This window comes from Enhydra lutris, unplaced genomic scaffold (genome assembly GCF_002288905.1).
Source record: "Enhydra lutris kenyoni isolate GAN:26980312 unplaced genomic scaffold, ASM228890v2 scaffoldscaffold15, whole genome shotgun sequence".
NCBI classification, from domain to species: Eukaryota; Metazoa; Chordata; class Mammalia; order Carnivora; family Mustelidae; genus Enhydra; species Enhydra lutris.
Genome location: NW_019154099.1, coordinates 10,406,741 through 10,432,533, shown reverse-complemented (window position 1 = coordinate 10,432,533; position 25,793 = coordinate 10,406,741). Strand labels below are relative to the sequence as shown.

At 38.2% G+C, this 25,793-nt stretch overlaps 1 protein-coding gene across 2 annotated transcripts in view; it reads right to left on the bottom strand.

Moving 5' to 3' along the window:
* Window positions 1-19,825: 19,825 nt before the first annotated feature.
* LOC111147000 (SGT1 homolog, MIS12 kinetochore complex assembly cochaperone) overlaps window positions 19,826-25,793 on the bottom strand; it is a 41,047-nt gene continuing 35,079 nt past the window's right edge. For both annotated transcript variants that reach the window (XM_022502832.1, XM_022502831.1), the window contains exon 13: window positions 19,826-20,388. In XM_022502832.1, coding sequence (XP_022358540.1) covers window positions 20,287-20,388 — 102 coding nt within the window. In that variant the 3' untranslated portion in view covers window positions 19,826-20,286. The remainder of the gene's footprint in view (window positions 20,389-25,793) is intronic.

Sequence of the window (25,793 nt, the reverse complement as noted above, 5' to 3'; positions counted from 1 at the left end):
TTTTGACAGAAAGACCTCAAGGGTGTTCACACTGTAAAAAATAAAGTACACGGGGCGCCTGGGTGGCTCAGTGGGTTAAGCTGCTGCCTTCGGCTCAGGTCATGATCTCAGGGTCCTGGGATCGAGTCCCGCATCGGGCTCTCTGCTCAGCAGGGAGCCTGCTTCCCTCTCTCTCTCTCTCTCTCTGCCTGCCTCTCTGTCTACGTGTGATCTCTGTCAAATAAATAAATAAAATCTTTAAAAAAAAAAAATAAAATAAAAAAATAAAGTACACAACCCCCACCAGAAAGGGTCATATGATATTCAATATCTTAAAACTTCTTTGGAGGTTTTGAGGAAAAAAAAATGTGTAAGTAGTTCAAATTTTTGTATCCAGAAAACTGGTATGTTTATAAGTGAAATTGCTTGACTCGCTCTTGGTTTCCAGACCCTTCTATATGCCCAAACCAATTCCATGTCTGGCTTTATAATCTCTGGCCTCTCTGCCTCTTTAACTCTACCCAAGTTCGCTGGGCTCAAGATTCTTCTGGAAGAATGACTAACCCAGTTAGAAAGTAAACTTCAGTCCCATCTTTAAGAAAACATATATATTTTGGTTTTCAAACAAGATGAAAGAAAAAGAAATCTGAAAAATCAATAAGAAAATAAAAAACACATGGATATCACCTTGGTTTTGATTACTTACATAATAACTGCTATTCCCTCTAGTAATGTAAGTAAGTTAAAAACAAGTTAGATTTAGCTCTCATGGCCATGAGTTAAAAACCTACTGAAAAATTCCTATTTTATCTATATTGATGAATAGGTGAAGTGATCAATTTTAAGGGAAGGATATAAAAAACAAGGTAAATTTTTAAAACTAATTAGTTAGGGGAAAATAGTTCCAATACTTGATTATCAACTATGTGAAAGGCACGGAGCTCTGCATCAATGATCCAAAGCTAAGGAAACACCACTCTGAGATCGACACACAAGGTGAAAAAGGTAACCGCAGCGGATCCTAAAACCAGGGACCATGAGAGGTGCCATAAAAGGCATCAAGGCACTTCCACATCACAGCTTGAGTGGCAAAGAATTCCTGTAGAGGACATGGAATGGGGCACTTCATAAGAGTACTGACATTCTCACTGGGGACACTTAAAGAATAAATGGGAAAAAATGGGGGCATTCTATGCAGTGTTAAGACCATAAGCAAATGCATCCATCATTCAATAGGTTAACAACATTCCACAAATTCTGAGGGCCTACTTCCTATGTACCAGGTACAGCAGATACAACGTTGGAAGCCACCACCGCCAACCTCCCCCACGCAGCTGTCACACAGGAAGAAACAGGTCATGTATAGTGACTTAATAATAAAGAATAGATCTGACTCAAACATATTTGTAAGACAGTCAGATAGAGTAAGACTCAGGCCTATACAGAGAAGCCCAATAAACCCATGCATGATTATGATAGCCAGCTCCAAACCATTTATGGAGAGAATTCCAGTCTTCCTTTAAGTCACTGAATCCACCTGGGTTGCCTTTAAGTCTGTTCATTAATGGGCTGAACTAGGATCATCTTCTTCTAGTTAAAAGGAGCAGGATGGAATAGGAAACTATGCCCACTCCAGATTTAGTTAATTTAGCAAGCCAGCTCACTTGCACCTAGATGATTTAACTAAAAGGAAGACCACTAAAATCTTTAACTTTCATCTCCAACAAATGGAGGCCCCTTTAAAAAAAAAAAAAAGAAAAAAACAACCTTCCTGGTCTCTGCCATTACTGTAAAAGGCAAGCAACTGGAGACGGTTGCAAGCTTAAGTGCTCCAGGCACCTGCAGCACTCTAACCAGCGTTGTCGGTGCCCGGCCAATCCCCAGTGTTAGAACTCCAAGCAACTACAGGGGCTTTTCCCAATCCTTCCCCTTCATCAGCTCAAAAAAACCACTCTCTAGTTAAGACTGAGTATCTCTATCCTTACTGACACTGAAGCTACACTTGGTGCTCAGCTCCAATGTTATTAAATAGCTCCTGCCCTGAAATATTAAAGTAGTTCAAATAGTATGGGTTTCCAATAAAACTCAACAAGTTCCTACCTCTAAACCTATTCCCTTTTGTTTAGGCCAAGAGATATCCACCCTTTACTCCTTAGCTCTTCTGCCCCCCTTGACTGGGGGGATATTTCTTGGAAAATATGCTGGAATTTCTCCTGAAAGGGGGAAATAATTCTAGAATTTGAAAGCAGCAATCAAAAGAGCCAAATGGGTTAACAAAATGATCCTGCAACGTTTTATTTATTCTGTCTCTGATGGCACTAGAACTAATTATAAGGACACTGATCATTTGTCCCTATTGAACCAGCAACCACTCTCCTTATGGGCAAAACCCTCAACTGTTATTGGCAGAGTGTCACAGTGCACCTATTAAGATCCAAATAGATCTCTCAAAGCCTCTCCCTAGAATTAATCAATACCCTATAAATAAGGAGGTTCTCCAGGGTATTGAGCTCACAATGGAGGACTATAAGGCCTAGGGCCTCATTATCCCCTGTACTAGTCCCTCTCTATTTTACCTGTTTAAAAAAAAAAAAAAATGGTTGCAGAATGGAGCTTTGTACAGGACCTCCAAGCCATAGATAGCACGGTGGTCATCCTTCACCACCCAGTTGTTCCCAATCTCCATACTCTCCTTTATTGGCCTCTATCCCTGCTGAAAGCAAGTATTTCCCCATGGTTGTCTTCTTTAGCAACTCAGTAGATAACGCCAGACACCATCTCTTAGCTTTTTCTTGGGAAGGGCATTACACCTAGATAGTACTCCCCCAAAGTTCTCCTGAAAGTCCTTTGTACTTCTCACAAACCTTAAAAACTGATCTAGAGGGGTGCCTGGGTGGCTCAGTGGGTTAAACCTCTGCCTTCAGCTCAGGTCACGATCCCGGGGTCCCAGGGTCCCAGGGTCAAGCCCCGCATCGGGCCTGCTTCCCGGCCCCCCTGCCTGCCTCTCTGCCTACTTGTGATCTCTGCCTGTCAAATAAGTAAATCTTTAAAAAAAAAAAAACCACAAAAACCAAAACAAAACAAAAAAACTGATCTAGATCATATAAAATTTCCTGAAAGCTCTACCCTATTGCAATATGTAGATTACTTACTTCTCTGCTTTTCCATCTGTTAAAACTTTTAGCCTTATAGGGACACGAAGTCTCCAAGAAAAACCTGCAATTCGTTCAAACTCTGGTTTGGTATTTAGAGCACCTAATTTTGGAACAGGGGCTACGATTACATCCAAACAGGTGTCACGGCATCCTACACTTCTCAAAAACCAAAACTAAGCACCAATTACAAGGTTCTCTCTTGGCCACTCTCAAAATTCAATTCCAAACTTCTTTCTTATGGACCAACTCCTGTATGTTAACTAAAAAACAACAAACCTGACCCTATTATTTGGTTAAGACCAAGTTAATTGAGTCTTTAAAGTCTTAAACGAAAGACTAACAAATCCCCCTGTCCTCAGAAATCTTAATAATCAATTTCCCATTTTCCTTTTTACATAATGAAATGGAGAGAAATGTCCTTGGGGTACTCGCCCCAAAACATGGGAAACACCATTGGCACATAGGTTATTACAGCCAACATCTAGACCCTGTGACTTAAAAGCACACCCCACTCTCTGCCTCAGAGCCATTCCTGCCACTGTTCTTTTATTCAAGGTCCCTGAAGAAATAATCATGGGATCCTTTCTTACTAGTCGTGTTCCCTGTTCAGTAGAAGCCCTTCTAAATTCTCATTATATTCAATTCCTCTGTTAGTTGCCTCACCTCCCATAAAATCCACTTGCTAAGTACTCCTCACACAGCAGTACCCTTTACCTGTGGTTTCATGTCCTAGCAGAGTTGGAGAAGTTGTTTAAGGAGACAAGACAGTATCCAAATCAAGTCTGCAAATGCAATGAAACTGGGCTCTTCTAGAAGAAGATCGCCAACAGAACCTACATTAATAAAAGAGCAAAAGAGGCAATAGAGCATAAAACAGGGAAGGACAGATTAACTCTGATACCATGTGACATTGCTGCAGGGTATATGATACAGTCAGGTATAGCATACAGAGGAAAGAACCCATGTGCTTGCAAAAACAAAAACAAATTATCTGCTTGCCTTCTGGTAACATAATCACAAAGCGTGGGTGACAGCGATTTTATTTATGGGATGGTTCCACAAATGCTTCATCTCAGAAGTGAAAAAATACTCAGAAGAGGAAGAGTTGGAATTTAAAGTCCTATTTATAATAGACAATGCACTTGGCTATCCTGAGTCTGTTTGCTATTTAAATGAAAATGCTGAGGCTGTAACTCTGACCTCCAAATATAACCTCACTGATTAAGCCCCCTGACCAAGACATCATTAGGTTTGTCAAGGCCACATACACCTGCCTTGAATTTGATCACATTCCATTGACTAATCTGGACATAATGCAATTCTGGAAGTCATTCACTATTGCTGATATAGTAACATTCATAAAAAGCTGCAATGAATGAATTAAAACCAGAAACTATATATGACTGCTGGAAGAGCTTATGGAATCAAATCATGAGTGACTTTAAAGGCTTGCACGGAACTGATGGAGAAGTTAAAAAAATCCTTCACATAGCAAGATAAATTAGTGGATTAGAACTAGCCAACCTATTTGATGAGTAAGTTGAAGCACATACTGAGGAACACCTAGAAGTATTAGCAAGTGAGGAAGTGAAAGAACTTGCTGAGTCATTTACAAAGGAAGAAGACAAAGAAACTGAAGCAGAAAATAAAGCAGAACCAGCAATGTGGACATTAGCAAAATTTGCTGAAGTTGTTTTGAATTTTTTTGTCATTTAATAGCAACAAAATCACGGAATATGATCCTCAAATGGAACAAAGGACTAAATTCACCTGTATGATCCCTGAAGGATTACAATCTCTGCAGCAACACTCTGACAGTTAAAAATAAAGAGACAAATTCCAATTACAACTTTCTTCTAAAAGTTTTAGGCAAAAAATGACTGCTTATTATGAATGGACTCCCTCCATGAAGACTTCCAGGAAACTCCTTTGGATAGCACTGATTCCATGCTTTACTGATGGTACTTATTTAAAAGGTGAAAATGGTAAATACTGTGCTGGCTATGCATTTCCAACTCACTTTGAAGTTACTGACTTGGCACTTTGCCTTTGGCCACCTTAGCCCAACAGGCTGAACTGCATGGTCTCTCCAAACCTGCATTTTACCTGAGGGCAACACTGTAAATATGGGCATACCTTGTTTTACTGGACTTCACAGACACTGTGTTTTTAAAAATTGAAGGTCTGTGGCAATCCCGCCTCCAAGCAAGCCTACTAGTTCCATTTTTTCCAACAACATTTACTCATTTTGTGTCTCTAGGTCATATTTTGGGTTTTCACAGTATTTCAGAGTGTTGCATTACTGTTGTATTTGTTACGATAATCTGTATCCAGTTATCTTTCTCATCTTTTTTTTTTAAAGAGAGGTCGCATGTGGGTTAGCATGAACAGGGGGATGGGGAGTAGGTGAAAAGGGAAGGGAGAGAATCTTGAGCAGGGTCCATACCCAGCAAAGACCCCCAACGCAGGGCTTCATCTCACAACCGAGATCATGACCTGAGCCGAAATCAAGAATTGGATGCTTAACCAACTGGGCCATCTAGGTGCCCATGACCAGTTATTTTGATATTACTAATACAGTTTGGGGGTAGCATAAACCACACCCATATAACACACTGAACTTAACTGGTAACTGTGTGTTCTGACTGCTCCACCAACCAACCATTCACCCACATCTTTTTCTTTAGTCTTGCCTGTTCTCTGAGACACAACAACATTGAAATTAGACAAATAACCCTACAATGGCCGCTAAGTGTTCAAGTAAAGAAAGAGTCACATGCCTTAATTTAAATGGAAAGCCAGAAATGATTAAACTTAGTGAGGAAGGCATGTTGAAAGCTGAGACAGGTTGAAAGTTAGGACTCCTGTGCCAGCCAGCCAAGTTGTATGAATGCAATGGAAAAGTTACTGAAGGAAATTAGAAGTGCTATTCCAGTGAACACATGAGTGATGAGAAAGCACAACAGCTTTACTGATGATGTGAAGAAAGTTTAGTGGCCTGGACAGAAGATCAAACCAGCCACACAATCCCTTCAGACAAAACCTAATCCAGAGAAAGGCCCCGACTCTCTTTAATTCTATGAATGCTGAGGGTGAGGAAGCTGCAGAAAAGTTTAAAGTTAACAGGTTGATTCAGGAGATTTAAAGAAATGAGTTATCCCCATAACATACAAGTGCAAGGTGAAGCACCAAGTGCTGATATATTAGCTGGATCAAGTTACCGGAAGATCTAGCTAAGATAATTAACGAAGGTGGCTACACTAAGCAAAACATTTTCAATGTAAGGTTGGCCCTTGATCAACACAGGCTTGAACTGTGTGGGCCCACTCTCACACACATTTTTTTTTAGTACATATACTGGAAAATGTTGGGGGAATTTGCAACAATTTTTTTTTTAAAGATTTTATTTATTTATTTGACAGGCAGAGATCACAAGTAGACAGAGAGGCAGGCGGATAGAGAGAGAGGTGGAAGCAGGCTCCCTGCTGAGCAGAGAGCCCATGCGGGGCTCCATCCCAGGACACTGGGATCACGACCTGAGCAGAAAGCAGAGGCTTTAACCCACTGAGCCACCCAGGTGCCCCAGATTTGCAGTAATTCGAAAAAATGAACAAACTGCATAGCCTAGAGATACTGAAAAAAATTAAGAACAAGGTATATCTCAAGAATGCATAAAATACATACGATTACTAGCCTATTTTATCATTTACTATTCATAAAATATACACATATCTATTATAAAAAGTTGAAACTTATCAAAATGTACACAATACACACTAAATAGCATGCTACTAAACAACGAAGGGGTCAACCAAGAAATCACAGACGAAATAAAAAAAATAAATGAAGATAAATGAAAATAGGGGTACCTGGGTGGCGCAGTTGGTTGAGCATCCAATTCTTGGTCTTGGTCGACCTCAGCTCAGGTCGACCTCAGGGTCAAAAGATCTAGCCCCATGTTGGCTCTGCACTTAGTGCAGTCTGCCTGGGTTTCTCTCTCCCTCTCCCTCTGCCCTCCCCACCTCCTCCTCTCTCTCTAAAGTAAGTAAATCTTAAAAAAAAAAAAAAAAAGAAAGAAAGAAAGAAAGAAAAGATAAATGAAAATAAAAACACAAGTCCAAAATATCTAGGACACAGGGAAAGCAGTTCTAAAGGAAAAGTTAAGGCAATGCAAGCCTCCCTCAAGAAACAAGAAAAATCTTGAACAATCTAACCTTACCCCTAAAGAACTAGAAAAAGAATAAACAAAGCTCAAAGTTAGTAGAAGGAGATAAATAATAAAGATTAGAACAGAAACAAATGAAAAAGAGATTTAAAAAAAAATAGAAAAGATCGATAAAACCAAGAACTGGTTCTTTGGAAGATAAACAAAATTGACAAGCCTTTAGCTAGACTCTCAAAAAAGAGGACCCAAATAAACAGAATAAAAAATGAAACAGGAAAGGTTAACACCACCACAGGAATACAAAGAACTATAAAATACCATGAAAAATTATACGCCAAAAAAATTGGGCAACCTAGAAGAAATGGATAAATTCCTAGAAACATAAAATCTCCCAAAACTCAATCAAGAAACAGACAAAATGAACAGACTAATTGTTAGTAACAAAACCAAACTGATAACCAAACTCCCTACAAATAAAGTCCAGGATTAGACAGATTCACAGGCGAATTCTATCAATATTTAAGGAAAAGTTAATACCTACTCAAGCTCTTCCAAAAAACAGAAAAGGAAAACTTCCAAATTCATCCTATGAGGCTAACATTACCCCAATACCACAATGAAAGACACTAAAAAGAAATTATAGACCATTAACTATGTTGGACACAGATGCAAAATCCTCAACCGTTATTAGCAAACTGAATTCAATACACTAAAAGGATCACAAACCATGATCAAGAAGATTTATTCTAGGGATGCAAGGATGATTCAATATTCACCCATCAATGGGATACACTACATTAACAAAATGAAAAATTAAAATCACATGGTTATTTCAACAAATGCAGAAAAAACATCTGTCAAGACTCAGTATCTGTTCATGATAAAAAATTCTCAACAAAATGGGTTTAAAGAGAACATACCTCAACATAATAAAGGCCATATGTGGAAAACCCACAGGTAATATCATATTCAATGGTGAAAAACTGAGAGCTTTTCCTCCAAGATCAGGAACAAGACAGTGATGCCCACTCTTGACACTTTTACTCAACATAGTACTACAAGTCCCAATCACACCAATCAGACAAGAAAATGAAATAAAAGGCATCCCAATTGGTAATAAGTTAAACTGACACTATATGTAGGTGACATACATAGAAAACTCTAAAGACTCCACCAAGAAACTATTAAAATAATGAATTCGGTAAGGTTGCAGAATACAAAATCAATACCCAGAAATTTACTGCATTTCTGTAAAAATCAAGTAGCAGAAAGAGAAATTAAGGAAGCAAAGTACATTTGCAATTGTACCAAAAGAGTAAAAATCCTAGGAATAAATCCTAGGAATAAACTTAACCAAGGAGATGAACAACCTGTACACTGAACCACGAAATACTGATGAAAAAACTGAAGACAGGGGTGCCTCGGTGGCTCAATCGTTAGGCATCTGCCTTGCGCTTGAGTCATGATCCCAGCGTTCTGGAATCAAGCCCTGCATCAGGCTCCCTGCTCGTCCAGAAGCCTGCTTCTCCCTTCCCCACTCCCTGTTTGTGTTCCCTCTCTCGCTTTATCTCTCTGTCAAATAAATACATAAGATCTTAAAAAAAAAAAAAAAAACAAACAAACAAAAAAACTGAAGACAACACAAATGAAAAGACATACCATGCTCATGGATTGGAAGACTACTGCTAAATGTCCATACTACTCACAGCAATCTAGAGATTTAACGTGATCCCATCAAAATACCAACAGCATTTTCCATAGAACTACAACAAACAATATTACAATTTGTATGGACCCACAAAAGATCCTGAGTAGCCAAAGCAATGAAAAAGAAGAACAAAGCTGGAGATACCACAATCTCAGATTTCAAGATATACCACAAAACTTCAGTAGTAAAAACAGTATGGCACTGGCACAAAAACAAACACACAGATCAATGGAAGAGAATAGAGAGAGAAATTAACCGATGTTTCTATGCTCAATTAATCTATGAGAAAAGAGGCAAGAATAAACAACAGGGAAAAGACAGTCTCTTCAATAAATGATACTAGGAAAACTGAAGAGCTAAATGCAAAAGAATAAAACTGGACCACTACTTTCTCATAGTATACACAAAAATAAACCCGAAGTGGATTAAAAACCTAAATGTGATTACCTGAAACCATAAAACTAGAAGAAACAGAGGCAGTGCTTTCTTTGATGTCAGACTTAGCAACATTTTTCTAGATGTCTCCTCAGGCAAGGGAAACAAAAGCAAAAATAAGCTACTGGGAATATATCAAAATAAAAAGCTTTTGCACAGTGAAGGAAACCATCAAGAAAACGAAAAGGTAACCTACTGAGTGGGAGAAGATATCTGCAAATGGTGTATCTGATAAGGGATTAATATCCAAATATATAAAGAACTTATCCAATACAATATGCATTCTGCATCTCACAGATCAAGGCATAATTTTAATTTCAAGGCTACAATTGCCATAGATAGTGGTTCCTTTGATGGATCTGGGTAAAGGAAGCTGAAACCTTCTGCGGTTTTAGATGCCATTAAGAACACTTGTGATTCATGGGGAGAAGTCAAAACACCACCATTAATAGGAATTTGGGAGAAGTTGATTCCAATTCTCATTGATGACTCTGAGTGGTTCAAAACCTCAGTGTAGAAAAATAACTGCAGACTTGGTGGGAATAACAAGATAGCTAGAACTAGAAGTGGAGCCAGAAAATGTGACAACTACGGCAATCTCATGATGAAAGTTTAACAGATGAAGAGATACGTCTTATGAATGAGCAAGAAAAGTGGCTTCTTCAGATGAAATCTATTCCTGGAAAAGATGCTGGGTAGACTGTTGGAACAACAACAAAGGACTCACAATGTTACATAAATTTAGTTGATAAAGCAGCACCAGTGTTCGAAAGGACTGACTCCAATTCTGAAAGAAGTTCTGTAATATGCTACCTAGCAGCATCACGTTACAGAGAAATCATGTATGAAAGAACGAGTCAATTTACAGGCAAACTTCACTGTTGTCTCAAGAAACTGCCATAATCACAATTTTCAGCAACAACCACCCCAGTCAGTCAGCAGCCGTCAACATCAAGGCAAAACCCTTCTCCCACAAAAGGACTTGTTGAAAGCTCAGAAGGTGGTTAGCATTTTCAGCAATACAGCACTTTTTTCTTTTTTTTTTTTTTTTGAAGAGAGAGCACAAGCAGGGGGAGCAGCAGCAGGAGAGGGAGAAGCAAGCAAGCTCCTCATAAAGCAGGGAGTCTAATGTGGGGCTCGATCCCAGGACCCTGGGGTTATGACCCAAGCCAAAGACAGACACCTAATCAACTGAGCCAACCAGGAGCCCTAACAATAAATTACTTTTTAATTAAGATATATGTTGTTTCAGACATACTGAATTACACACTTAGCCTACAGTATAGCATAAACAAATTTTACATGCACTAGGAATCCTCTGTAATGTCTCTCCCAAGTGATAATGTAGAAAACTTGACTAGCAATGCTCAACTGGCCTCAGAAAAGGAAAAATAAAATTAGAAATCTATTAACTGTTGTTTCAGTGAGACAACTCTGGTTTGGCCAAACAGTAGAAACCTAGTCATACCAAAGGTCTTAAAATGCTCATATACTGGGGGCACGTGGGTGGCTCAGTCAGTTAAGCACCAGACTCATGATTTTGGCTCAAGTCATCATCTCAATGTTGTTAAATAAAATTTTAAAAATTTTCATAATATATATGCTTTGAATAATTGGTCTTCTGATGAAATGATAGCTTTTAAGAACCAATACTGGTGGGGAATTAGCAATAAAAACACAAAAAGTTCCTACTTTGCTTGCCACACCTGCTCCAAATACAACCCAAGGAATATTATCAGTACTGCTCCTGGACACTTTATTTATTTAGCCATCATGCACGTGGGGGGGAAGGGAGGGATAGAGAGAGAGGGGGAATCTTTTTTTTTTTTTTTTTAAGATTTTATTTGACAGACAGAGATCACAAGTAGGCAGAGAGGCAGGCAGAGAGAGAGGAGGAAGCAGGTTCCCCGCTGAGCAGAGCGCCCGATGCTGGGCTGATCCCAGGACCCTGGGATCATGACCTGAGCGAAGGCAGAGGCTTTAACCCATTGAGCCACCCAGGCGCCCCGGGGGGAGAGAATCTTAAGCAAGCTCCACACCCAGTGCACAGTGTGATGCGGGGCTCAATCTCAGGACCCCGCAATCAGGACGTGAGCCAAAATCAAGAGGCAGATGCTTAACCGACTGAGCCACCCAGGTGCCCCCGTCCTGGACACTTTAAATTGCCCACCGGACAAAGTTTGGCAAATGAGTTTCAGTCAACATCTCCCCTGCTCCAGTCTCATAAATGTGTTTCAGTCATAGTGTGTATGTTTTTCTCGCTGTACTGAAGCTTTTCGATGTTAGGCTACTGCCTTTTCCATGGCTAAAACATTATTAGAAAAGATCTGCCTTGGGGGTGCCTCTCCCTCTCTTTCATGGAAGGGTAATGCCTTTGTCAGCATCTCCCAATGCCTTGAAGAAGGGGTAAGCTGCTCCAACTACTGGATTCATCACCAGAAACCACTATCTGTCCATGATAGCAGTGACTCTTTAGTTTACCCTATAAGTTAGTCGTTGGATTCCCAGATGCTACCATAAGCTTGATTTGTCCCACAGGACCCTTTATAAAGGTGGAATACTAAATCCACATTCCACCATTCGTTGCTGCAAATTTAACCCAACCCGGGGAAAGAAGAATGTGATCCATCAAATATATGTATGTACGATGCTGAAGAGCAGTCAGCGTGAATCAGACCATTTGCAGGTTTGCTATCAAACCCATGTATCTTGGTCTTTCAGTATGTAATACAGCATTTGTCTTGGCTGAATGATGCAAAGACCCCCATATTGACCAATGGGTCCATAAATGCTGTATTTATGAAGTCATATGTACACACCCCAGCTAGTCCTTGACATGTGGAGGTTCTGGCAAATTTCCCCTATGCTTAGACAATTATCTTGACAGCTGGACAATGAAAGGCTAATGTGCTCTTACTGTACTTAACGGTTCTGTTTTCTCTTCGTAATAAATGAGAAGCCTGATACTAGTCCACCCCATTAAGCCTCCATGGTCCCCTTAAATGGGGACCTCCAGGAAGCAAACAGGACTCCCAGTTTGCCCACAGAGAGAGCGCCTCCCTTAGGTCAGAGTAAGTGCCGATGACTGCATTATCAGAAATCTCTCAGACATGGGAGCTACCCGACGATGCTGCCAGGGCAACAGTGCCCACAAGTAATCACTTGATTCTCTGGCTAGAGTAGTTTTGGCTAATCGTATAGCCCTTGACTGTATACTTGCTGAATGAGGAGGTGTTTATGGGACTGCCAATACCACATGTTGCACATGGATAAATTCCTCTGGGGAAGTAGAAATCCAACTGCCTAAAATGAGGGAATAAGCACATTGGCTACAGTAAATTTCACTTAACAATTCTTCGATCACTTCTGCTGGTTTGGTTACCTTCACGTTTGGGCTTCTGGTTTACAAGCACTGAACAAACTGGACTTATCATTATTACTTTCAATTCTGCTTTGTTAATTCTTATTAAGCTTTATACCCATTGCTACCAACCCTTTGTAAAAATGACATGTCCAATAGGGTAATTCTAGCTCAATGTTTTTAGTGTGGTCTCCCATGCTTACCAAACTTCCAAGATAAAGACTTTAGATCTGAAATGTCTGAGATCTCCCTCCTACCTTTCCTTTTTACTTAAATGTGGCCTAAATGGTTTCCCACCTGTGCACTTGCTCTCCACTGTGGGACAGGACAACCAAAAAAGGTCCTTTCTGGCACAGAGGGACAAAAATCACTAAATGCAGAAAACCTGATTCCTGGTTAGCCAATGAGGAACTGCCACATCTCAGCCAATGAGAAATTACCACAAACCGGAATTCTTCTCCTCCAACAAACTTTTCAAAAACTCCCCCTCCAACTTCCTCCTTTCCTCTATTAAAACTCCGTCTTCTTCTATTCCTGAACTTGCCTATGGTTTACCATAGTTGGAATGTTCTAAACTGCATTTCTTTTGGTATTCCTGAATAAATTCATTTTGCTGGCAAAATAACTGGCTATTTTAAGGTTGACATTCCCCATTCTTTGGTATGAAAACAGGACTGATGATTTAACGCTTATAAAAACATCACATTCTTGTTTATAGCAGCCATGTCCACAAGAGCCAAACTATGGAAAGAACCTAGATGTCCTTCAACAGATGAATGGATAAAGATGATGTTGTATATATATACAATGGAATACTATGCAGCCATCAGAAAAAAAACTCAAAATCTCGCCATTTGCAATGCCATGGATGTAACTAGAAGGTATTATGCTAAGTGAAATAAGTCAATCAGAGAAAGACAATTATCTTATGATCTCTCTGATATGGGGATTGGAGAGGCAGGGTGGGGGATTGTGGGGGGTAAGGAGGGAAACAAAATGGGACCGGGGAGGGAGACAACCATAAGGACTATTAATCTCAGGCAACAAACTGAGGATTGCTGGGGGTGGGGGGGTACGTGGTGGGGGGAGGGATAGGGTGGATGGGTTATGGACACTGGGGAGGGTGTGCTATGGTGAGTGCTGTGAAATGTGTTAAGACTGACGATTCACAGGGGCACCTGGGTGGCTCAGTGGGTTAAGCCTCTGCCTTTGGCTCAGGTCATGATCTCAGGGTCCTGGGATCGAGCCCCACATCGGGCTCTCTGCTCAGCGGGGAGCCTGCTTCTCCCTCTGTCTCTGCCTGCCTCTGCCTACTTGTGATCTCTCTCTCTCTGTCAAATAAATAAATAAAATCTTAAAAAAAAAAAAAAAGACTGATGATTCACAGACCTGTACTCCTGAAGCAAATAATACATTATATGTTAATTCAAAAAACACACAAAAACAAAAAAAAATCACATTCTCTACACTGATGGAACAGGACAGAATTCATGGTTTACAAGTGGTGTGATTATGTATCTTGTTTTTATAAATCCTAACAGTTCTACTGTTTTGACATTTAAATTAAAATGGAATTAAAACCGAAGAATTTGTGAAAAGAAATCCCTTAATATTCTACATAGTTTATATCTTCCACCACCAGTACACTTCATGATTCTTTTTAAAATACTAATACTTACATATTTAAGCTCTGCTTAATTAAAATACTCATTCAAATTAAAGACTTTTTCTATATACTTTCAATCATTTAAAAATGATACTAACAATTTTTAACCAGCTGATAATTTTCCTCAAACAGAATCTTGAATCTTATAGGATTGAACTTATAACAAAAAGGCTTTCTACAGGATTTAAGCCTCTCAGCCTAAATGCATATATAATAATCTGATGGGTGCACCTGGGTGGCTTAGTCCATTAAGGGTCCAACTCTTGATTTGGGCTCAGGTTATGATCTCAGGGTTGTGAGATCAAGCCCTACTACCATCAGGTTCCATGCTGAGCACAGAGTCTGCTTTAGATTCTCTCTAAATAAATAAACAGAATCTTAAAAAAAAAAACCACAAAACAACCTGACATTATCTGTAACATTAAGCACTGCTCTTTGCACTTTAAATATACAGGTACATAATTCTTTCAAATCCCTTGGGAGTCAGATGTGTTTCTACAATTCCAAATTTTGGATTTTAGAATACAGATATTTTATTTTTTTAACATCAGCAGGATCTGTGTTAGCATTCTCTAATTAAGCATACTAATATTTGTGTGGCAAAATATGACTTTATACTGTAAGCTCACACATAAATTTAGTTTTTAGAGCCTTCTGGATTAAAATAAACAACTCACTTAATTCCTAACAGCTCACAAAGTGGAGATTATTATCCTAAGAATTTCATCAGTATGATGGGTCAGTCTTCTTATACCTGTAACAGTTAAGGGTATTTTGTTTCTCTGTGATTACCCAGATTAAAAAACAACAACAACAACAACAACAACAACCCAGCACCTTCAACACAAATCAAGGTAACTTGCTTATATTACCTTCCATAAGCAAGAGATTTGGGTTCCTAGTAAGTTTTCCCACTTAAAAACTGATAATATTCTGACATTTACAAATATACCTTTCTAGGGGTAGCAGGGTGGCTCAGCCGGCTTAGTGTCCAACACTTGATTATGGCTCAGGTCATGATCTTGGGGTCATGGAAAGGAGCCTTGCTTGGGCTTTGTGCTGGGCATGGAGCTGACTTGGGATTCTCTCCCTCTGCCACTCCCCTTCCACACTTGCTCTCTCAGAAAGAAAGCAAAGAAAGAAAAGACAGAAAGACAAAGAAAGAAAATACATTCCCAGCCCACAAACAAGCAGAATTAAATAATTCAACTTACACATTTTTGGCTTCATTCTCAGGTAGATAATAACAATCACTCATTGTACACTCAACTCATAAACCTCAAGAGGAAGTTAAAGCATGGCACTGGAGTCTGACAGGTCTGCGTTCAAATCCCTGCTGCATTATTTATCAGTGGAGTAAATTTGGGCAAAGAACTTAACTTTGGCCTCATTTTTCTAATCTATAATAAGATGCTATCACTACTTGACAAGGCTGTTATATATGAGGTAGTGTACACATGGCACTTAGTGACACCTGGCCCATAAAATGTACTAGTACAGAATAGCTACCACTGCTACTGCCCTAATGTGTAAGCAATGTACAGGATTTTAGCTTGATTTGGGGGGCACGTTCACTGAGGTAGGAAGAAAGCCTAAGAGTTAATTTCAGAAGCAGATCACAAGGATGGTCCCAAACAGTAACATCTGTGGATAAATCAGTATTTCTTTTTTTTTTTTTTTTTTAAAGATTTTATCCATTCACTTGACAGACAGAGATCACAAGTAGGCAGAGAGGCAGGCAAAGAGAGAGGAAGGGAAGCAGGCTCCCTGCTGAGCAGAGAGCCTGACACGGGGCTCGATCCCAGCACCCTGGGATCATGACCTGAGCCGAAGGCAGAGGCTTTAACCCACTGAGCCACCCAGGCGCCCCAATAAATCAGTATTTCTAATTTACCCACAAGTTCCCAGACATTTCCAAAATTAAATCTCTTGGTTTAAAATGAACCTACAATAGAGTATGCATAGTTGGAGACAAAGGAAACCAGATCAATGCTAATGATCTCTCATTCAGAACTACTTCACTCTTTCCGACACAGACACCACTATTTTGTCCTTTTAAGCTTTTATTATTTCCTCTCCTTGGTTCCTCCGAGCCACAGATAACCAAAATCCATTCTTATGAGACCACATAGTAACAGGTGTGAATGTCTAAAGGTAAACCTCGTTAGAGATGGTTAAAAAAAAAAGTAGCTCTCTTAACCAACCATTCACCCAGATATTTTCTGAATATTCTTGGAAATGTCAGTAATAGCTACAAGTCAGAGACATGCACACTAATTTGGACAAGGAAGATCCCAGTACAGCTAAAGGGCATTAGGCAGATCGGATGGTAAACTGATAGGCATTACTGCTTTGAATCAGTGAGATCTCAGAAATCAATGATCTATTCTGATTATGTAGATAATGGGGGAAGGAGAAAAGGAAAGTAAAATGGGTAAGAATAGCTAAATAATATTTAAGTATTGAACTAAATTAACATATCTACTTATTTGTAGTAATATATTGACATACCCCACTTTAAATATTTGAAATTTATAAAATTTATAAATTTATAAATATATTTATAAGACAATCCAATTTTCTCCCTTGCTCTATTATAGTAGCCTCAGGGAGACAATAATCATTCAATGTTCTGAAGTTAGCGAATATCACAAATCTAAGAGATGAAATATTTTTCAAAATGTAGTTATCAATGCAAACCATCCTTTCTCTCCATTCCATTAAAGATAGAGAAAACCAATTATTTTTTAAAGTGGCCTGTAATTGCCAATGCTGACTCTCTTACAGCTGGCAATCAACTCTGAATGGGTTAGGACAGACAGAAAATTATCAAAATTGACCCTATATAGCCATCTCAAGAGATTACTTGATAGAAGAGTTCAAAGAAGTAGATTACCTTGTTCAAAATTCTTTGAAGGTAAGTGTGAGAATTCTGGGAAGTCATCAAGGTGCAGATGATTACAAAAATCAGAAGAGATGAAAAAGCTAAGATTAAGAAAAAAACATATTCCAGTACTAAACCTTAAAAAGGAAAATAAGAAATACTAAAAGGAAAAAAAAAAAGTATCTTCTTAAGAAATAAAAGGTTAGGGGCACCTGGGTGGCTCAGTGGGTTAAAGCCTCTGCCTTCAGCTTAGGTCATGATCTCAGGGTCCTGGGATACAGTCCCGCATCGGGCTCTCTGCTTAGCAGGGAGCCTGCTTCCCACCTCATTGTCTGCCTGCCTCTCTGCCTACTTGTGATCTCTGTCAAATAAATAAATAAAATCTTAAAAAAAAAAAAAAAAAAAGAAATAAAAGGTTAACCAGAACACTAAGAAAACCAAAATTTAAGAACTGAAAATGGAAGTCTAGAAAGAAAAAGAGAGCAATTAATATCTGAGAATATAGAGAATAAGGATAAAGAGGCTCTTAATTGATTTCTTGTTTTTGTTTTTTTAACTTTCTGGAGGCTTAAAAATTCTCATTATCTAAAAGGGTGAAAGAGAAGCAGTACTTCAGAGTGGTACTTTAAGGCAGCACTCTAACCTACTTCTCATAAGTCCCTTCTTCACCATAAGTCTGTTGTACTTGGACCAGGTCCATTTATACTCACGTATATTAGGAACTCCATTTGGCTCAGCAAATCCTGAGTCCCAAATATTAAATAAATCTAGCCAACAGATAAACATACTGTGGATATGATGCATCCTTGTAAACAGTACTAGAATTTTTAAAAAACCAATTTCTATTACAATAGTGTCATTCCTAAGAAAGAAAAAAGCTGCTCTTAAGCAACAAAAATGTTTATTTAGAATCATGGACTTTTAGGGGCACCTGGGTGGCTCAGTTGGTTAAGCGTCTGCCCTCAGCTCAGGTCATGATCCTGGGGTCCTGGGATCGGTCCCCATGTCAGGCTCCCTGCTTAGCAGGGAATCTGCTTCTCCCTCTGACCCTCTCCTACTCTCGTGCTCTGTTTCTCTCACTGTCTCTCAAATAAACAAATAAAATGTTAGAAAAAAATAATCATGGACTTTTAACTCTAAGGCCCTAAAGATTATTTACAAATAAAGGAACTAAGACATAGAAAGGCTAAACCTGCTGAAGATTATAAAGGTAATTAGTGGCAGAGATTTGCTGAAGCTAGGATTCTTGTCCCTGGTGTAGTGCTGTTGCTCAACTTATGTGTCTGTAGCATTGGCCTCCCTAACCACCCCTGAGAACTAACGGTTCTGAGAAACTGTGCCACACAGAACACTATCTAATTTCCTTAAGGAGAAAACTGTAGAAATTCACACAAGGAAGAAATTAATTTTGCCTTTTCCTTCAGTGCTGAAGAACCAAAAAAGCAGCCTGTAGCCGTAAGTGGGCAGAAGGAGAAGTGAAAACTCCCAGGTGCATTAATAGGCTGTAAGAGGTTTGGGTAGTCAGGTATCACCCCATCACCATTTTCCTCATGAACCCTGCTACATTTCAAGTCAAACGAATAGATGGAAGGGACTGAATTCTCACTCTTTCGGAGGCTGACTCAAAGCCTGATTTGCCTCTGATCTACCTTATCCTAAGCTAGAAGGATACAGGAATGCCTTAACGTACTGTGAGATCTAATAGACACCAACCTCAACAATTCAACAATTATGGTCAAAAAGCAAACTCAGACCTACATGTCATCATTGGCCTATACTTTGTAACAGCTCAGACTGCAAAGAATTTTAATCATAACACACTATTTTTCTGTCTCAAGACTCTATTTATAATGAGTTCAGCAATCAGCCATTCCATAATTCTTTCATGAATGTTAATTTTTTCTCTGCTAGATTATAAGCTCTTTGAAGTTAATGAACGTGTCTTTACTTTTTGTATTCCCACGGTATCTACTCTAGAAATAGAGTACATACTAAATATATACCTATTAATTTATTCTCTCAGCAGCTACCTTAAACCACTGAAACCAAGTAATTATGGAGATGTGAGATGAGAAATACTCTAATAAAGAAAAAAATATAGAAAAAAATTCAAAATAACAAAACAAAACAAACCATCAGTAATTTTAAACCTCCTGATGCGGGGAGGGCGGACAAATCCAACAAAACAAAACAAACAAAAAATCAACAAAAAAAAAAACCCAGCCAGAAGTAGCATTGGGCTTTCCAAAATAACTCTTAGACCCAAATTCACAGATTACCCTTCAGTATGGATAAATTTGCAGCATGTTAAACTCAGATGTCTTAAGTTTTATACAGGAATTTGGAAGGTAAGGACCAAAATCTCAGTGTAATTACAAATATTTCCCATAAAAATAACCAAACAGGAATTCCCTGTGATAATTTCTCAAAGTTCTCATTATAAAACTTAAGAAAAAGGTAAATAAACCAAGCTTCTTCATAGAAAAATTGTATTTACAACTCCATCCAAAAGCATTTTTTAAAAGCAAACAAGGTAACATGGAAGTTGAAAAAAATCTATGCTCACCCAAACTGCCAAATCTAATAAATTATTAACAGAATACTCCATCAAAAATAAGGCAATAACCCAAGATATCCCATTAATGATTTTTCCACTTCCATAACTAGGTAGAACTAACCTATCCAGTAGCAAATGATACTTCATTCCATTTTGGCATGTCTGAAATCCTTAAGGACAAAAGTGTTAAAATATGATCTTCGTTCTTCATTAGAATCTTTTAACACTTGGAAGGAAAATGATTTTTAAAGCACAAAGAGGTAAAGAGGTATAACCTTTCAAAAAGATACTCAGAGTTCAAAATTCAAGAATGCGATATTAATACACAATGGGCATAGGTGAATATATGCAATACAGTGATAGCAAATTAATTTATTTAGTACTTTTTCCATTCCATATCATCAGGAGGATTGATTTCAACTTTCCTTTTACCTACATCAGACCAGTTGGTACTCAAAACTGTACCACCAGACTCCATCTGTAATAAGAAATAAAAATAGATTAATCCTTGGACCATATAATCAAAACAGAGTATTTTTCTAAAACTGTTTCAAGTATAGTGTTCTAAATATAAGCTATGTTTGGCTCAATATAAACATAAGACAATACTTCGATTTAATTTTAGGCTTTCCAGATAAATTAGGCAGAAGGCATCATGTTCATACACAGTCATATAAATAAAAAGCACATCTCCCTCGGCTAACCAGAATTGAGGTAAATGTGGAAAATCTACCTTCTGATGAAAACAAAATTGGCTCCCCAAGAAAATGACTAATCTCTTTTGTTAAAGATAGTAAAGACCAGGCAAAGTAAACTCTTTCTTTTTAAGTTGGACAGAGCTTTTAAGATCCCCTTAATGTGGCAAATATATACAAGGGAATGCTGGAAAGTTTTCAAATCAATGTGCATACGCATGAGTACATAAAATGTGTATCTCACTAAAGAACTGATTATCTATTTACCATTAATAGAATTTACCACCTACCAACAACCTTAGCATATTCATAAGTACATTCTAAAAAACTCTGGACATTTGTTATCTTAATGCAATTAAAAATTAAACTGACTTGGATCACAGCGAAAAACAGTATGAATTATCAAAATCTAAACATTTTTACATCATCAGCTGTGCTGCTGGCATATGTATATAGTTACAAACCCCACTACTACACTGGAACCTCCATGTAACCCCATGCCTCACACTCCCTGTCAAGCTCCCTTACATGGGTTGCTTTGCATGAGATGTTCTTTGCCACCCATTTATTTTCCATATTCTTTAGCTATCCTCTAAACATGACATATCACCATTTCTCTGTGGCCTCCTTTGACCCTAATCAGGACTCTACCTTTGTAGAATTTGTATTCTTTATGATCATAATTACCATTAATGTAATATGCATTACACTACACTGTTAAGAATTTTAAGGGTCTGCTTTATCTGCTTAGTACCCTTGGTTCCTACTAAAGCTGAGAGCTCCACCAAGGCAAGTAACATATTTTGCTAACACTTATATCCTAGATCTAAGCCACAACGGCACGTGGTAGACTTCAAATAAAATATTGATATGTATGTTTGTAAATGTAATGTGTAGAAGCATATGAGAACGGACCTATTCTTACCTGAGTGGAAGTATACAGTGTATGTTTTAAGTAACATCTTCTTTCATTCAGATATAAGTATATGTAAACACATGAGCCGCATATAGCATGAGCCTTGTGCATACCTCACTGAACTACACTGTGTAGAAACTGTCATTCAAGTAACATACTCTCTCATTAATATAAACCCACTAACATCATAAACCCCTAACCTTAACCCTAAGCCCTAACCCCAATCCTAATGTCATCGAGTCCTCTAGAGAGTTCTCTAAATTGCAGATACAAGGCATATACCCTTACCCGGGCCCTAACCCTAACTCTGGCCATAAAACCCTAATCTAATCCTGACCCACATCTGAGAAGAAAAAAAGAAAAAGTGGTATACATACACAATGGATTATTGCCCAGCCACACACACACACACACACACACACACACACAAAAGAATCAAATCTTGCCATTTGCAATGACATGGATGGAGCTAGAGAGTATTATGCTAACTGAAATAAGTCAGTCAGAGACAGATACCTTGTGATTTCACTAATATGTGGAATTTAAGAAACAAAAAAAAGGCAAATTTAAGAAACCAAAGGAGCGGCAAACCAAGGAACACATACTTCACTATAGAGAACTGATAGCTACCAGAGGGGAGGTGGATGGGGGCATGGGTTAAACAGGGGATAAGGAATAGGGAGTACACTTGTGATGAGTACCGGGTGGTATACCGAAGTGCTGAATCACTATTTTGTACACCTGAAACCAATATTACATGTATAGTAACTAACTGGAATTTAAAAACTTTGAAAAATTTGAAAAGAGATAAATTCTATAGAATAAACTACTCCTATGAAGATGAAGAAAGCAAATTTAGCTTATAATCTGATATTTACTGATGACATTTATTTCCCCCTCTTTCTTTATGGACTACAGTGCAATTCAGCATTTCCTTCTCATTATTTTGTACATGTTGGTCTTTTGTCCCAATTAGACTGCAAGATCATAGATGACAAAGTCTACTTTGCTTGTCTTTCCAAAAGTACTTGGTATGTTCTAGATGGCTTGTTTTATGGGTGTACGTGGTTCATTCACTATTAGCAAAGCCTCTGTATGAAAATGGATGCAGATTCTATAATCTATCTTTGAAATTTCACACACTGCTATTCTTTCTAGCATACCCTTAAAAAAGTCAATAAAGAAACTAACTTCCCTTCCTGGGGACACAGAGTAGATATACTTTATCCTATTCTTTCTACTAAGTACTACTAAAAACTTTGGACATTATATATATGTAAACAAACGTAAGACTCTAAAAGATGAAGGGAAGAAGGTCAGCTAAGGACCTTGGGAGCCAAAGAACAACGTAACATGGTGGTGAGTCCCCTGGGTTTTCCTTTTTGCCCCATGTCCTAGAGTTGCTCCTAAAGAAGCTAGAAACACTAAGAGGCACACAAACAAAAAATCTTGAAGAGAAACCTGGTTTCTCTAGCTAAACGATGAAGAAAGACAAAAAGATAGCTTAGGAAGACAGAAAAGTTTTATGCTATAATTGCTCTACTGCACTAGACACCACAGAAAAACCTGTGGTCCCATCCCCGCTCAAGGCCAGTAAAGGCTGAGTGAGGAGCCCAGACTTCCATCCATGCTAGGCTATCATGGACCCACCTCTTCTGCCACCTGTGGTATCAGTGAAAACCATATAGGTATCTATATCCCACTCCCAGTAGTAACAAAGAGATGCTCTGGGATGTCTAAGGAGGCTGATTAGCATACTGGATTTCTACCTCCACCTAGCAATAACGAGGCAGTGCCTTCCCGTCCTCTGACAGAATAACTGGCAGAGAAAGCCAAATAAGATGGGAGGATTTATTATTTTTAAAGACTTTATTTATTTATTTCCCAGAGAGAGAAAGAGCATGCACAAGAATGGAGCGCGGCAGGTAGAGGGAGAAGCAGGCTCCCTGAGGAGCAGAAAGCCTGATGCAGGACTCGATCTCAGGACCCTGGTTCATGACCTGAGTTGAAGGGAGATGCTTAACCAGATGAGCCACCCCGGCATCCCTAAGATAGAGGATTTAAATAAGATGCAGTCTCACTGCAGAACATGAAAACATCCCAGTTACAACTGAAAAATCACTTATTGCTGGTCAAAAAAAAAAAGCAGAAGGAAAATTTCAGATTCTATTTTTTCAAGAAAGAAGACAACCAACAGAGGCTAATTCAGAGATATGATAAATGTTAAAATTATCTGACAAAAGATTTTAGTCATAATAAAAAATGTTTTAACTAGAAATCATGAACTTGCTTGAAACAAATGAAAAATAGAAAAATTCAGCAAAGAAAAAAAGATATAAGAACCATCAAATGTTTTAGAATTAAAAACTACAATTGAAGTAAAAAGCTTAAGTAGATAGGCTAAAGAACAGAAGAGACGGGATAGAGAAAAGAATCAATGAACCTGAAAACAGGACAATATAAATCACCTAATCAGAACAACAGAGAAAAATGAGAAATAAAATGAAGAAAGTCCCAGGGATGTGTGAAACTGTGACAAAATATTTATCTTATATCATCAGGTTCTAGGAAGAAGACAAAGAGGGTAGATCTGAAATAATGGCTGAATATTTCCCAAATTTGGAAAGACATATAAACCTAGAGATTCAACAAACCCCAATCAGGATAAAACTAAAGAAATCCCTGCTGACAGAATTTGTCACAGGCAGATCTCAAAGAATGCCAGGGGGCACATGAGTGGCTCAGCTGGTTAAGCATACGACTCAACTTCAGTTCAGATCTTGAGTTCAAACCCACACTGGGATCCACTCTAGATATGGAGCCTACTTAAAAAATAATAATAAAATAATTATTTAAAAAAAAGAATGCCTAAATTTAGTTCTCTAAAATAAGAAAAACCTAATGACAGAATCTTAGAACATTAGAAATGAAAAAAAGACAACAAATAAAATAGAATTTGCTTTTTTCTCGAGCTTTCTAAATTATGTTTGAAAGTTGAATGAAAATATAATGCTGTATAATGTGGTTCTAAAAGTATGTAGAAGAAATACTTGTGAAAATTATAAATGAGAAAGGTTAAAGGGACATGGGGGGGTGGTAAGGTTTCTACACTTCACTCAAACTGACAAAAAAAATGACACCAGGTGGGGCACCTGGGTGGCTCAGTGGGTTGAGCCTCTGCCTTCAGCTCAGGTTATGATCTCAGGGTCCTGGGACTGAGCCCCATGTTGGGTTCTCTGCTCAGCAGGGAGCCTGCTTCCCCCTCTCTCTCTGTCTGCCTCTCTGCCTACTTGTGATCTCTATCAAATAAATAAATAAAATCTTTTAAAAATAACACCAGTAAACTATGATAAGCTATGTATAATATAGCTAGCATACAAAGCAACCACTAAAAATCCTATACAAAGAAGAAACACTAAAAAATTTACAAATAAATAAAAATGAAACTAAAAAATATTTAAACGTACTCAGAGGAAGGCAGGAAAAACAAAAACAAAACACAGAACAAAAAAAGAAAATGGCAGAATTAAAGTCCTGAAGTCCTAATTAATAATTACATTAAATGTAAATTATCTGAATACATCAATTAAAAGACAGAAACTGGCAGAAGAGATGAAAAACAACCCAACTATATGCTATCTCCAAGATACTCACTTTAATACAGAAGGAATCAACTTAAATATGATATAGACAGGTTAGAAACAAAAGAATAGAACAACACATCATGCAAAGATTAATCAAAGACAGGAGAATTGGCTATATTAGTATCAGAGCAAAGAAAATTACCAGAGCTAGAGAATGACATGTATATATGATAAAAAGGTCAATCTACCATGAAGATACAGCAATCCTAAATGCATATGAACCAAACAGAGCTGCAAAATATGTGAAGCAAAAATTGACAGAACAATATGACAAAATCAGCAAGGATACAGAGGAATTCAACAACAGTATCAAGCAACAAGATCTAACAGACAACTACAGAACACACCTTCCAACAACAGAATACACCTTCTTTTCAAGCGAAACATAAACTTGAGATAGACTGAATGCTGGGCAATGAAACAATGTAAATCACATTGTATATAATCTCAAATCACAATGGAATAAAATCAGAAACCAATAATAAGGTAACAGGAAAATCTCCAAACATTTGGAAACTGAACAACACACTTCTAAACAATCCATGTGATGAAGTCTCAACTGAAATCAAAATACATATTAAAGTGAATGACAATATAACATTAGAAGACATTTAGACATTTAGAGACA